The sequence below is a fragment of the Pipistrellus kuhlii genome, unplaced genomic scaffold (genome assembly GCF_014108245.1).
Source record: "Pipistrellus kuhlii isolate mPipKuh1 unplaced genomic scaffold, mPipKuh1.p scaffold_m20_p_13, whole genome shotgun sequence".
NCBI classification, from domain to species: domain Eukaryota; kingdom Metazoa; phylum Chordata; class Mammalia; order Chiroptera; family Vespertilionidae; genus Pipistrellus; species Pipistrellus kuhlii.
The window spans coordinates 13,020,528-13,032,862 of record NW_023425438.1 but is presented as its reverse complement, the minus strand read 5'-3'; the positions used below and the strand labels follow the sequence as shown (position 1 = coordinate 13,032,862).

Sequence of the window (12,335 nt, the reverse complement as noted above, 5' to 3'; positions counted from 1 at the left end):
GCTGGGGCCGGGGCGGCGGCTGGGCTGCCAGCCTGTCACCTGGGCCCAGCCTCCCACGCCCTCCTCCGGCCGCCGTGAGTCAGCGGCTCCGGCCCCTAGCGCCCACAGGCCTGCCGTTGAAAAGAGTAATGGAATCCGTGTGCACGGACGTGAGAAGGTGCAGCCAGGGTGTCTGACTGAGTCACAAAAGCAGGTTAAACAATAAAGCGATCCCCGTTAGGCTATTAATAGAAGTGTTTGCGTAAATGTAAATATGAGCGGGGAGACGCTGGGGACAGCAGCGACCTCTGGGAGCAGCTTACAGGGGGGAACATTTACATTCGACCACATACACATTTCCTCTGTGGAACCCTTAAAACAAGCATATGTGTATCATATGCCTCAAGAACAAAAAGGAGATGATTTTATAATAAAATGACTTCCGTGGCTGGGGGCGGGGGGAGCCGGGCAGAAGCACGCACAGGATGATAAAGAATGCCGCTTGGAGCCGGGATTCGATCAGCCATGGGGGAAGGCCAGAACTCCGGCTGGCCTGCAGCACTAGATCTAACGTCAGACCACAAACAGTTTGGTTTTTTAAAAGCAAAAATCAATTCCTCGATGAGTCTGGTTTGTCCGATCAAACCTGTCAAACTCTCTGATTCTGGAGGCGGAAGGGGAGTAACTGTAAGGAGGCCCTTGGTATCCACAGCCAAAACCTGGGCCCGAGGGCGGGCAATCAGGGCTGAAGGCCCCTCCCCCGCCCCATGCAGCTGAGAACTGAGCCCACATCAGCACTGGGGTCCAACCACACTCCCCCAGAGGGACGCAGCTCCCCTTGGACAGCCCCAGGCAGGCCCCGTGGCCTGGGGGAGCCTCTAGCAGGGACTCCCAAGAGCCCCTCACTCCCTGCCTTCCAGCCCAGGCTGGCACATGAGGAGGGAGAGGTGGGACGAGCCGGGGGTAGATTTGATGGTGGGGGTGGGGGGCTGGGGAGGTCACTCGGACTGTGGGATTCTGTCAGTGTCTCCCGTCCGGAGGAGTCAGCACGGGAGCATGGTGGAGGATGCAGTGAGACACACGTTTATTGAGGGAGCCACAGCGGAGTCCTCCCTCCCTCTGGGAAAGCCCAGGGCACAGCACCAACAGAGGGACGGACGGACCCCCAGAGGGACAGGGGAGGGTGCAGACTCACAGAGGCCATAGCGCAGCCACACAGGCACAGAGAGACACAGGCCACAGCACCAAGGAACACACACACACACACACACACACGTACACACACAGACAACACACCACAGGGCCAGAACACACGGACAAAGTGCAAGTTTAGGGGCTCCTGCATAGACAGAGCGAGGGCCTCGTGGGGAGGGGGCCCCTGCTGACCTCCCCTGGGCCGAGGCACACCAACAGCACAGACAGGCCGATGCCCCAGCCAGCCGGCCGGCCTGCCACACGCACAAATGAACGGCAGGGAAAGGATGCTCGCGGCTCCCCAGACCGAGGGAAGCTGGGACCCCCAACCCCCACTGCCCTGATTCCCTGCTCGCCCAACTCCCACCCCACTCCCCCTTACTTTGGTCTCGCCCCCTGGGGCTTGGGGCCGGGGAGGTGGCAGGCGGCGGGAGGGAGGGAGGGAGGGGTAAGGGCCCCGCTCCGTCTTTTCGGAGCGCCTAGGGCTGAGCCGGGGCCTGGCAGTGGGAGAGGCAGGGCCAGCTCAGGCCTGGGGCTCCCGGCAGCGCAGGCACCGGTCCATCTGGGGCTGGTACTGCTCCAGCTGCAGGGTGCAGCTGGAGAATCCAAACCGGGAGCAGAGCCGGGAGGTGGCTTCGGCCAGGACGGCGTCGGGGTCCGCAGTGGGGTCTGTGGGAAGGTGATAAGAGACGGCAGTCCCCAGGGGAGCCGGCAGCAGGCCGGGCGGAGATAAGGGCCGGTGAAGGGGGACTGGGGAGCATGCACAGCATCCGCCAGGCTTCAGTGGGAGCTTTATTTGCTCTCCGTGTCGTAGGAAAAGCATAAACACGCCAAAGAAAGGCTGGAGAGACTCACCCCAAATCTGGCCAGGCCAACCCACTAAACTGTTCTTACTTTTCCATTCTCTTCGGCTCTCGGAGTATCCGTATACCACTGTATTCCAGCAGCCACCAGGCCGCCCGGTTTTCTGGGACAACCCAGATGTTAACTATTCTGTCCCATTCCCCCTCTAGAGCCATCGTCCAACATCCCACAAATATCATATTTTTGGCATCCAGATTGCATGTCTCTGATTGCTTCTTGCATCTGGAAGGAGCTCAAAAATCCTTTGTCAGCTTGTGAGTCACCGTATATATTTTTAATAGTTGAATCATAATGTAGGGATAATTTTATATTCAGCCTTTCCTTTTAGCATGATACCATAAACAGTCTCCCTAGCTGCCACACAGTGTTCAGTCATCATTTTCGGTGGGTATGCGGCATCGCGGAGTGGAGGTGCTGGGTTTGCCTAACTAGTACCCAGGGAGGTACTAGTGATCTTGTAAAGGCTTACTAGTTCCCTAGTTCCCTGCACTACTTTGGAGAGGGTGAGAGAGACAGAGAGACAGAGACAGAAGGAGAGACTGAAACCATCTCATTAATTCAGGCTCTCTACCTCTGTTTTGCGGGGGGTGGACTCACCGATGGCCAGATGCGCAGAGGCAATATGGTAAGTGAGCGTCAGGGACCACATGTGCAGTTCATGAGTTGCCTGGACTCCTGGCACTGATAGCAGTGTGTCCCTCACCGGCTCGAAGCCCACATTTTTGGGGGCACCTGCAAGCAGCATCCACCAAAGCCTTACTCCTGGGGCTATTCCTGCCCAGGGACAACTCCCCCTCCCCCCGTTCTGTATCCCTCAGCCTGTGACCCCACAACGCGTGCAGCCCGTGCCTGAATCCTCCTTCCGGCAAGAGGCCCCATGGCCCCGGCCACCTCCCCCACGCATCGGAGAACAGAGGCGCCCCGTGCTGGAGGGAGGTCAGAGCGGGCCCGAAGGATGGGGAGCAGTGGGGTCTGAGTCACCTTCCATGAGGACACGGAGAACGTCTCGGAGGGTGGGAGCCGTGGACCCGAGGGCGAAGATGGAGAAGAGGAAGGTGCTGATGGGATCAGCCGCCTTGCACTGAGGCTGAGACAAAGAGAGAGCCCTGAGCCCGGACACCAGGGACCTTTCAGAGGAAGATCCAGGGGTGTCCTAGGCAAACGGGACCTAAGGGGCCTCTGAGGGCCCTGCTCGGGGGAAAGGGGCCGGGACCCCAGGCAGGGATCCTGGGGAGCCAGGAGCTGGCGTGGGGAAAGGAGGCCATGGGCCCTGGGGAGGAGGGGGGGAGCTGAGGGAGGAAGGCTGGGACAGGCCTGGTGGACAATACCTTGAAGTAGATGAGGATGGAGGCAGCCAGCACCCCAAGGCTCTGCAGGAGGTCCCCCAGTACATGCACAAAGGCCGCCCGGACACTGGTGTTCACCAGGGGCAGGTGCTCCCCGGGCCCCTCCTCCAGCGGCGCGTACTCCGCCCCCCTCGACCCATGGCTGTGCTGGGGCCCGGCCTGGTGCAGCACAACGGCCATTCTGAGGGGGAAGCAGAACCGCTCAGCCCAGAGGGCCTGCTCCCAGCCTCCTCTCTCTTCCCCCTCTCACCTCCCCATCTCTCCTCCCCCCTCACTTCCCCCTCTCTTCTTCTCCTCTCACTTCCCCCTCTCTTCTTCCCTTCTCTCCTCCCCCTCTCTCCTCCCCCTCTCTTCTCCTCCTCTCTCCTCCCCATCTCCTCTCCCTCATATCCCCCCCCCTTCCCCTCTCTCCTCTCCCTCTATCCTCGTCCTCTCTCCTCCCCTTTTCTCCCCCTCCCCACCTCTCCATGAGCTCTTTCTCCACCTATATTCTCCCTGGGTTCCCAGCCCCAGGAAGAAGACAACATTGTCTAAGAGAGAAAAATAGAGCAACCTGGGGGCAAGAATAGAGCCAGAGATTTGAATTCAGATGTCGGCCCTGCTACTTAAATAGCAGTGTGGCCTGGGTAGCTGTGAGCTTCTAATGGGCTGATACTGATGACAGTCCCAGCGAGAGTGGCTGCTACACAGCAGGCCTTTAACGAGGGCCTGTTGACTGAATTTTCGGTCTCTCCCCGTTGTCTCCCAGGCATTCCCAAGGCAGACTGCTGAGGAGCAGTGTTTGCCGTTGCCAGTCTGCCTGGGAGGGGAGGACCTGCTGGCCCCGCCGGGAGGAGGGCCCCTTGCCCTGAACCCCACAGGGTGCCTGCTCCGTCCTGGACCGTACAGCAGATTGGCACAGACTGCAATGCCCGCGGTCACCAGCATGGCGCCCCCCTCGATGTGGTAGTCGCTGTGCAGCAGGCGGATGAAGGCCAGGTACAGGAGGACGCCCGTGACCATCCAGAGGGAGATCACAGAGGCCAGAGCCCCCAGGGTCTCTGCAGCGGAGACAAGCGATCAGAGACAGATCTGCCCGGCACCCTAAGAGGTATCCCTCCGGCAAGACCCATGCAGGAGCCATACCTGAGCGGTGCCAGCCAAAGGTCATGGTGCGGGTGGCTGGGCGGGTAGAGAGCCAGAGAGAGAAGAGGCTGCCTATCATGCTGCCCACATCTGCCAGCAGGTGAGCTGCGTCGGTCATGATGGCCAGGCTGTGTGCTAAATACCCACCTGCAAGGGTAAAATCATTCTCTGTAGAGGCGTGCAAATGGGAGTGGGGGGTACCCCGAAACGTGAGCTGCGATTTTTCACTGGCGATGGGATTCCAGATCGCTTCTATTTTCTTCTTTTCACTCATCCACATGCTCTAGTTTTTCTACCATGGCATCTTAATAACAAGAAAATCAGCTGAAACCGGTTTGGCTCAGTGGATAGAGCGATGGCCTGCGGACTGAAAGGTCCCAGGTTCGATTCCGGTCAAGGGCATGTACCTTGATTGCAGGCACATCCCCGGTAGGGGGTGTGCAAGAGGCAGCTGATCGATGATTCTCTCTCATCGAAGTTTCTGACTCTCTATCCCTCTCTCTTCCTCTCTGTAAAAAATCAATAAAAAAATATATTTAAAAAGAAAAAGAAAATCGGGCTTTGCAAAGAGCAGTTATCACAGAGTCCGGCCCTGGACCTCGCCTGGAATCTCCGCTGCTGCTGTCCTTCACTCTCTCCCATTTCTGGATCCCGGGCACCCAACTCCCTAGTGCCAGCCACCACCACCACCACCACCACCACCCCCCCCCCGCACCTCCCAGGGCTCTGTGTGGAGGTGGCATAGGCAGGTGTCAGGAGGATGGGGCTGGAGGAGCAGCTCTCCAACTTACCCACCACCTCCCCGGCCATGAAGACGCAGCACACGGCGCAGGCGACACAGAGCTGCCTCTGCGCCCGCAGCCGCTCGGGGGTGAGGCCGGGTGGCGGCAGGGGGTCCCGGTGGCAGTGGAAAGCTGTCTCCTCAGGCGCGGACTCCATGGGCTCTGTGAAGAGACTGAGGCAGGCAACACGGCTCAACAGGGGCCTGGCCCGAGGGCTGGCCTGCTCCTGGCTCTCAGATCCTGGCCCCGGCAGCCTGGCTCCGTCAGATGTGGCCCATCTCTCTCTCCTTCCCAAGGCCTGGCCACACCCGGGACCTTGTGGACAGAGGGCCACACGCGAGATGGGGCCTAAAGGAACACTCAGACCCCAGCCTTTCTTTTCTTTTCATACACATTTCCCAGCTGGAAAGCACCTTAGAGATGGTCTAGGCCCGTGGTCGGCAAACCGCGGCTCGCGAGTCACCTGCGGCTCTTTGGCCCCTTGAGTGTGGCTCTTCCACAAAATACCACGGCCTGGGCGAGTCTATGTTGAAGAAGTGGCGTTAGAAGTTTAAGTTTAAAAAATGTGGCTCTCCAAAGAAATTCCAATCGTTGTGCTGTTGGTATTTGGCTCTGTTGGCTAATGAGTTTGCCGACCACTAGGCTAGTCACACACCTTATTCAAGCAAGTGGAAGTGTGAAGCATGCGCCTATTTGACTGACCTGGAGCAGTAACTGTCTGCTCCTAAGGTTCCCGTACAGATGCAAGAAAAGAAAAAAAGGGTCCTGTGCTTTCTGTCTGATAATGGCAGCCAAGATTGAATTGGGGGACACAGTGAAAAAAACACGGAGTTTTTACAACTCAGAAGTTACTTCGTAAACGGTTGAGCCTATTTTATTCCAAAGAAGAATCTAAAATATTAGTTTAACAAGAGGAATGTTGGAAAATTATACCCCTATACCCTCGCCTTCTAATTCCACTTTTAAAAGCTTTAGGCCCTGGCTGGGAAGGTAGCTGGTTAGAGCATCCTTCTTACATGCCAAGGTTTGAGGTTCAATTTCGGGCCAGCGGAGCACATACAAAAATCAACCAATGAATGCACAAATCACTGAAACAACAAATTGATGTCTCTCTCTCTCTCTAAAATCAATAAAAAAAAATAATAATAAAAGCTTGCCCTGGCCGGTTTTGCTCAGTGGCTAGAGCATTGGACTATAGACCAAAGGGTCCCGGTTTGATTCTGGTCAGGGGCATGTAGGACCCTGTATCCACCCAGGCCCTGGTCAGAGCATGTGCAGTGTGCAGAAGGCAACCAATTGGTGTGCTTTTCTCACACCGACATTTCTCTCTGTCTTTCCCTCTCTCTCCCACTCTCTCTAAGAAACAATGGAGAAATATTCTCGAGTGGGGATTTAAAAATAAAAATTAAAAAAATAAAAGATTCAGGAGAGCGAGAGGACTTATGGGGCCACACATTAGTGGTAGGGCTGAGACATACACCGTTTCACGATGAGAGGCACATAAGAAACACAACATGAGCAAATCATCACGCGTAGCCCCGCCTGGTCTCTGAGAGGTTTTGGTGGATCAGACAAATGTCTACCCAGGAGGCGGCTGCAGCTCTCAGAGCAGGCGAAGTGCTCTCAGGCCTCAGACAGAGGAACACAGATCCCAACAGGGAAATCAGGTTCACCCTGGAGCAGGCACCCCGAGAGGGGCCTTGAAAGATGGGGAGGATCTGGATAGAGACGCAGCATGCTCACCAGGCAGAAGCACTGTGAAGGGAAGGCGGTGTGAGAGTGCGTGTCAGGACTCAGCACACGATCCTGGCCTTAGTGCCCCCCTCCCAGACCCTTCACCTCTCCTCGCTAGACATGGGGCTGAAGGGTAGCCCTTTAAGGCGGCAGTGGAATGTTGGGACCCACAAAGTCCGAGGTTCCTGGCACAGAGGACTGAGGGCAAGATTCCAGAGCGGGGTTGTCGTGGGGAGGGGGCGAGGCTGGCCACGGTAGCGGCTGTGGCTGTGGCTGCCCACGGTAGCAGTAGGAACACCGGCCTTGGAGGAGTCTGCCACACGTTCGCTGGACTTGAGTGTGACCACAAGCACCCAGCAGAGGCCATTCACACTGCACAGTGCCCAGGCCCCCTTGGCAAATGAACGGGGCTGAGGGCCTCACTGGGGTGCCACGGGCTGAGCTCAAGCTGACTGAGTTTTAAGTCCATTCCAGCCCAATTCTCACCCCCCACTGCTAGTTATCCAACCTGAACCCCAGGAAGCATAGAAGCTTCCACAGAATAAAGGACCCACATGCAGGCCTAGAAACACTCCCGGAAGTGGGACAAGAACGCCTGAATGAACATGAAGGCTCGAGACAGAAACACAATCACAGCAGCACAGTGACGAGTGGTGTCAGGAGCCTTCCGGCCAAGGAGAGCTCTGATGAGCGACTGAATCGAGGGGTGAGGAAAGAAGGGGGACCTTTGGTGTTTGCAGGGAAAACCCAAGCCCTGATAGGTAGGTTGATTCGTTGGCATTTCCTTCTGAGACTGAGAACCTGGATGTGTAGGATCCCAGGTGTGCTTCCGGAGGAGATGGGGAGAGGGGGTGGCACTCAGATCCATCCTCATCCAGTGAGGTGCGCCAGGCAGTGTACGCATGCCGAAGCCGGCTCTAGCAGGAGAGACAGATGTGTCGCCAAGCACTGACTAAGCCAGCGGTTTGCCGCTCTGTTGACTAATGAGTTTGCCGACCACGGTCACCTACCACCCTTTACCTCTTTGCACACAATATGCCACATTTCCTAACCCTTACAGCTTCCAACTACACGGTAACATTTAGTCTAGTCCAGTGGCCGGTTTGCCAGAGAGGCTGGGGCCAGGAGGACTGGGAACAAAGGACTGTGGAGCACAGGGGAGGGCGAGCTCCTCAGAGGGAGAAGGTGTAGATGAGGCTGAGGCGGAGAAGGGGAAGCCAGACGCATGGAATGACAATGACAGGATATTCCGCTTGGAGTCTAAGTGTGAAGAGCCAGGGGAAGGAAGAGGGGGAAAGAGGGGAACTCTAAGGAACATAAAAGGGGAGAGAGACCCTGATGGATGGAGCATATCTTTCCTGAGCCCTGAGATGCCCCTGCTGACGGACCATTTGGGAGGAAGAGAGGAGAGGAGATGGAGGGATCCAGACCAGACCAGGCCAGAGGCTGCCTGTGCAGCATTTCAGAGGAGGGGCGGGTGGGGAGGGAAGCGCCTCTTTCAGAAAATACTGCAGGATTTGGTGACTAATGGTCAAATGAGAAGGAAGATGAGCGGGGAGCTGGAGTTGCGGGTCTGAAGAGCAGAGAGAGGCGGAGGGGCCTTGGGGCCGTGGTTTAGATGCCGTTCCTGGTCCCGTAAGGCCCAGTGCGGCCAGTCATCAAGGTAGCCACCCATCAACAGGCTGCCTTTTGTTCTGCAGGAATTGGGCCCCAAAGCCCTCATGGCTGGTGTGGGTGTGGGTGTATGTAGGGGTGCTTGCTGTTTAGAGAGAAGGGAAGGCGGTTTTCTCTCCCTCGCCCTCTGAAACCCTCAACAGACCACAAATAATCCTGAGTGGAGAGGAGAGATGGAGGGAGGGGAGGTGGTCCGCAGCAGAGATAAGGGAAGAGGTGCGGGGCCGAGGCAGGGCCGGAGCCGGAGCCCCCGCATTGCCCAGGTCTGCAGGCCCAGCTCACGCACGCCCCCGCCCACCCAGGTCTGCAGCCCCGCCACCGAGAAAGATCCAGAAACACCAGGAGGCACCACCGCAGAGACAAAGGGAGAGGGGCTGCGAGGGAAACGGGGAGATGGGGAGGAGGGGGCTAGGGGGGAAGATGAGGAAGGCGGCAAACGGACGGCCAGCCCACAGACAAAATGGCCAGCGGAGGTGACCAAAGAGGACCCGGCTCGGCGGCTCCGAGAGACCAGGCGGCGGGCCGGGCGGCGGTTCGCGGAGGCGGTTCTGCCGCCGCCCCCGGCCCGCTGTCCCGGCCGCCCGGCGCCTCGTTTCACACCTCGCCGCCCCCGGCCCCGTCTGTGCGGAGCCGGGAATACCCGCCGCCCGGCCGCACCTGCTCCCGCCGCGGCGACCCCCGCTCCGCCCGGAGCGCGCCGCCTCCGGGGCCGGGAGACCCGCCGGGAGCGGCCACCCCGGGCCGGAGCCGCGGCCGCCGGAGCCCCGCGCGCGGCTGGGGGCCGGGCCTGCGGCCGGGGCCCCGGAGCCATGCGGACATCGGGGCACCGGCCGGACTCCGGCCCGACGGGGCAGCGGCTCGCGGGGAAGCCCAGCGCGGTCCGGGCGGCGGAGGGTCCGGGGCGTGGGGGGCGAGCCGGGCTGCCGGGCGGCCGCTTCGCGGGACCGGGGCGGGGAGGAGAGGGGGTGCAGCGGGCTGCCGGGCGGCGGGATCGGGGTGGGGGGGGGAGAGGGGGTGCAGCCGGCTGCCGGGCGGCGGGGACCGGGCGGCGGGGTCCGGGCTACCCGGCAGGGCGCCTGGGTCCCCGGGGCCGCAGAGGAGTGAGCTCGCGCCGCGAAGCCCGGGGAGCCGCGGTGGGTGCGCGGGGGCCGGGGCCGGGGGACACGGGCCGGGGGCAGGGGACGGGGACGGGGGACAGGGGCCGGGGGCAGAGCCGGGGGACAGGGGACGGGGGCAGGGGAAGAGGGCCGGGGCACAGGGGCCGGGGTGGGGGGGGCCGGGCTGTCCTACCTCTTCAGGCGCAGGCCGCCCCCCGCCGCGTCGCGGTCCCGCGGGCTCACCAGGCGGGTGGTCTCCGAGCCCCCCGCGGCCGGAGCGGGCTCCATGTCCCCGCCGCCGCGGCCGTCCAGCCCCGCCGAGGGAGGGGAAGGCGGAGCCGGCCCCGCGCCGGTCGCAGCGGCCCGCCGACCCCGGGCTCTCCGCGGGGCAGCGGGGCCACCGGAGCGGAGGTGTCTGCGGCGGCTGTGGCGCGGGGAGTCCGAGCTGCGGCTCCCGCGGCCGCGGCAGCCCCGCCCCGCGTGGGGCGAGCTCCCCGGGCCCCGCCTCCCGGCTCCCAGCCTCCGGGCGCCCCGCCGGTCTCCCCATGCCCAAGCCCCGCCCCGCAGCGCCACCCCCAGATGCGGAGCCCCGCTGTCCCGCGTCCGAACCGAACCGGGTGGGGGCACCCCCCGCCCGGGCCCGAGACGCCTAATCTCCATAGCCCCGCCCCTCCGCGTCTTAGCCCCGCCCACCAACCCCAGGCCGAGGTCCTCTACCCGGGGGCCTCCTGGACCAACCTTCCTCCAGGTAGCGCACCCCGTCATCTGGTGACCCCGGCCCTACACGGAGGCAGAGGCGGGTGCGGGCCCGTTACCTGTCTCCGGGGAACCAGAAGGCATGGGGGGTGAGCCGTGTGTAACCTCGGGGAGCAGGCCAAGGACTCTGGCCAGAAACCGCTCCGTGGAGGAAGCGGGGTCAGAATGGGTGAGCTAAGTGCTGCCAAGCGCTGTACCGCTCATGGCCATTGATTTTTACACAGAAACTTGGGATGACAAAAAGCTTGCTGCTCTCTCCTTCCATCTATTCTTATCCCTATTTTTCGGATGAGTAAACTGAGTCCCAGCCGGTCGTGCAGCCGGTGGAGAAAGGGGCTGGGGCTGGGACCCGGGGCGCTGCACAGGGGCGGGAGAGAAGGCCGGTCTCGTGCTCCGATTCCGGGGCAGCGGGAGGAGCAGCGGTGCGGGGCGCCCTCTCTGCGGGGCCACAGACGCGGTTCCTGGGGGGAGGCTGCTGTCGGCTCGCCAGCAGGGGATTCCTTCCCTCAAACCCGCGGTAGCTCCCGGGGCATCGTTTTACCTGAACCCCGGGGAGAGGAGGACTGACAGCACAGGCCCGGCCCCCTGGAGCGGGAGCCTCGGAGGCTCCATACTCACACCTGCGGTCGTGCAGATGGAAGAGGGGGCGGTGGTGGGATTGTGCACCCCAAGCTGCGGCTCCCTGTGAGAGTGGAGGCAGAGGAGGGGAGAGAGGGAGGCCACGCGTGGGGAAACGTGGAGGGTGGGAGTGGCAAGAAACCCATCCACCTCACCCTTCGGAACACCCTGGGCTTCCTGAATTTTGGGGACTTTATTATTCCAGACAATGAGACCGCGCGTGCGCTTCCAACAACAAAAACAAAACAAACAAAACAAAACAAAAAGACCCACCGCGGAGCATGTGCCAGATGGAGTGGTTAGAAGGGATGGGGTCAATCCGGGAGAGCTTCGCGGTGGAGGTGAGATCTGGACGGATTTAGGCAAACTAGCGGGGCGGCGGGGGAGAGTGTGGCCGGTGCCAAGGTTTTGGGGCGGCGTGTGCGTAGATATCCTACTGCACCGGGGAGCCGTGCGAAACGGCTGAGAGGGTCTGTGAGAGCCTCCTGCCCTTCACCTCCACCACCCCCCCTGTAGCAGCCTGACCCCCCCCCCACTCCCCGCCCAAAGCCGGGCCCAAAGCCCGCGAACCGCTAGGGGGCAACCGACGGGGTGGCGCTCTCCTCCCAGCCTCCCCTGCCCGGAGTGATGGGGGGCACACCGATGCCGCGGGAACGGGAGTCCCCAGCTAAGGTCACCTTGCCGGTTCGCGTCAGAGCGAGTCCTGCTCCCGCCCGCCTTCCGGGGCCCCGCTGGGCACGCCCCGCCCGGCGCCGTCGGTGTTCCAGGCGCCGCGCCGGCCGGGGCTGCGCGGACGCGGAAGAGGGACACCGCGCACCTGCGGGGCTCGGAGCCGGCGGCCCCGCCCCGAGGGGCAGGGACGGGCGAGCCCAGAATCGGAGGAATCGGCTGGGCCCTCCGCGGGAGAAGGGGCCGCTCGGGCACGCCTCCGCCGATGACGCCAGCAGGGGACGCGGGAGTCACAGCGATGGCTTCCTCCGGGATTTCCCTGTTCCGGCAGTCCCCGGCGCGACAGCGGCCCGAGCACCGGGGATGGGTGGGTGGGTGGGTGGAGAGTGCGCAGACGCTGACAGGTGCCCGCCCCGCTGCAGGGCGGCGATCGGGCCGGTGGGAAGGGGAAGGGGCGCTGGAGCAGATGGATCACTGGGCTGCCCTCCGCTGTGCTG

At 61.6% G+C, this 12,335-nt stretch overlaps 1 protein-coding gene and 1 pseudogene across 3 annotated transcripts; one reads left to right on the top strand and one right to left on the bottom strand.

The window, feature by feature from the left end:
• Positions 1–1,044: 1,044 nt before the first annotated feature.
• Positions 1,045–11,959, bottom strand: SLC30A3 (solute carrier family 30 member 3). 3 transcript variants are annotated; one of them, XM_045580592.1, is made up of 8 exons: positions 11,847–11,959; positions 5,300–5,463; positions 4,509–4,655; positions 4,270–4,423; positions 3,366–3,564; positions 3,019–3,124; positions 2,635–2,769; positions 1,045–1,842 (listed from the first exon to the last, which is right to left on the bottom strand). In XM_045580592.1, the coding sequence occupies exons 2-8, from the start codon at positions 5,445–5,447 to the stop codon at positions 1,697–1,699; spliced, it is 1,035 nt and encodes a 344-aa protein (XP_045436548.1). In that variant the 5' UTR covers positions 5,448–5,463; positions 11,847–11,959; the 3' UTR covers positions 1,045–1,696. The 3 variants fall into 3 exon arrangements, with proteins under 3 accessions (XP_045436548.1, XP_045436549.1, XP_036290841.1); XM_045580593.1 differs by lacking the exon at positions 11,847–11,959 and adding an exon at positions 11,808–11,831; XM_036434948.2 differs by lacking the exon at positions 11,847–11,959 and adding an exon at positions 9,989–10,225.
• Positions 5,974–6,107, top strand: LOC118717848 (annotated as a pseudogene).
• Positions 11,960–12,335: the final 376 nt, after the last annotated feature.

Excerpts from the sequence above, each read along its gene's own strand:
- SLC30A3 (XM_036434948.2), bottom strand. The coding sequence starts at position 10,083 with ATGGAGCCCGCTCCGGCCGCGGGGGGCTCGGAGACCACCCGCCTGGTG. Across the intron at positions 4,424-4,508 it reads CTTTGGCTGGCACCGCTCAG|AGACCCTGGGGGCTCTGGCC; the intron begins GTATGGCTCCTG and ends TCTCCGCTGCAG. Across the intron at positions 1,843-2,634 it reads CTCTGCGCATCTGGCCATCG|ACCCCACTGCGGACCCCGAC; the intron begins GTGAGTCCACCC and ends ACCTTCCCACAG.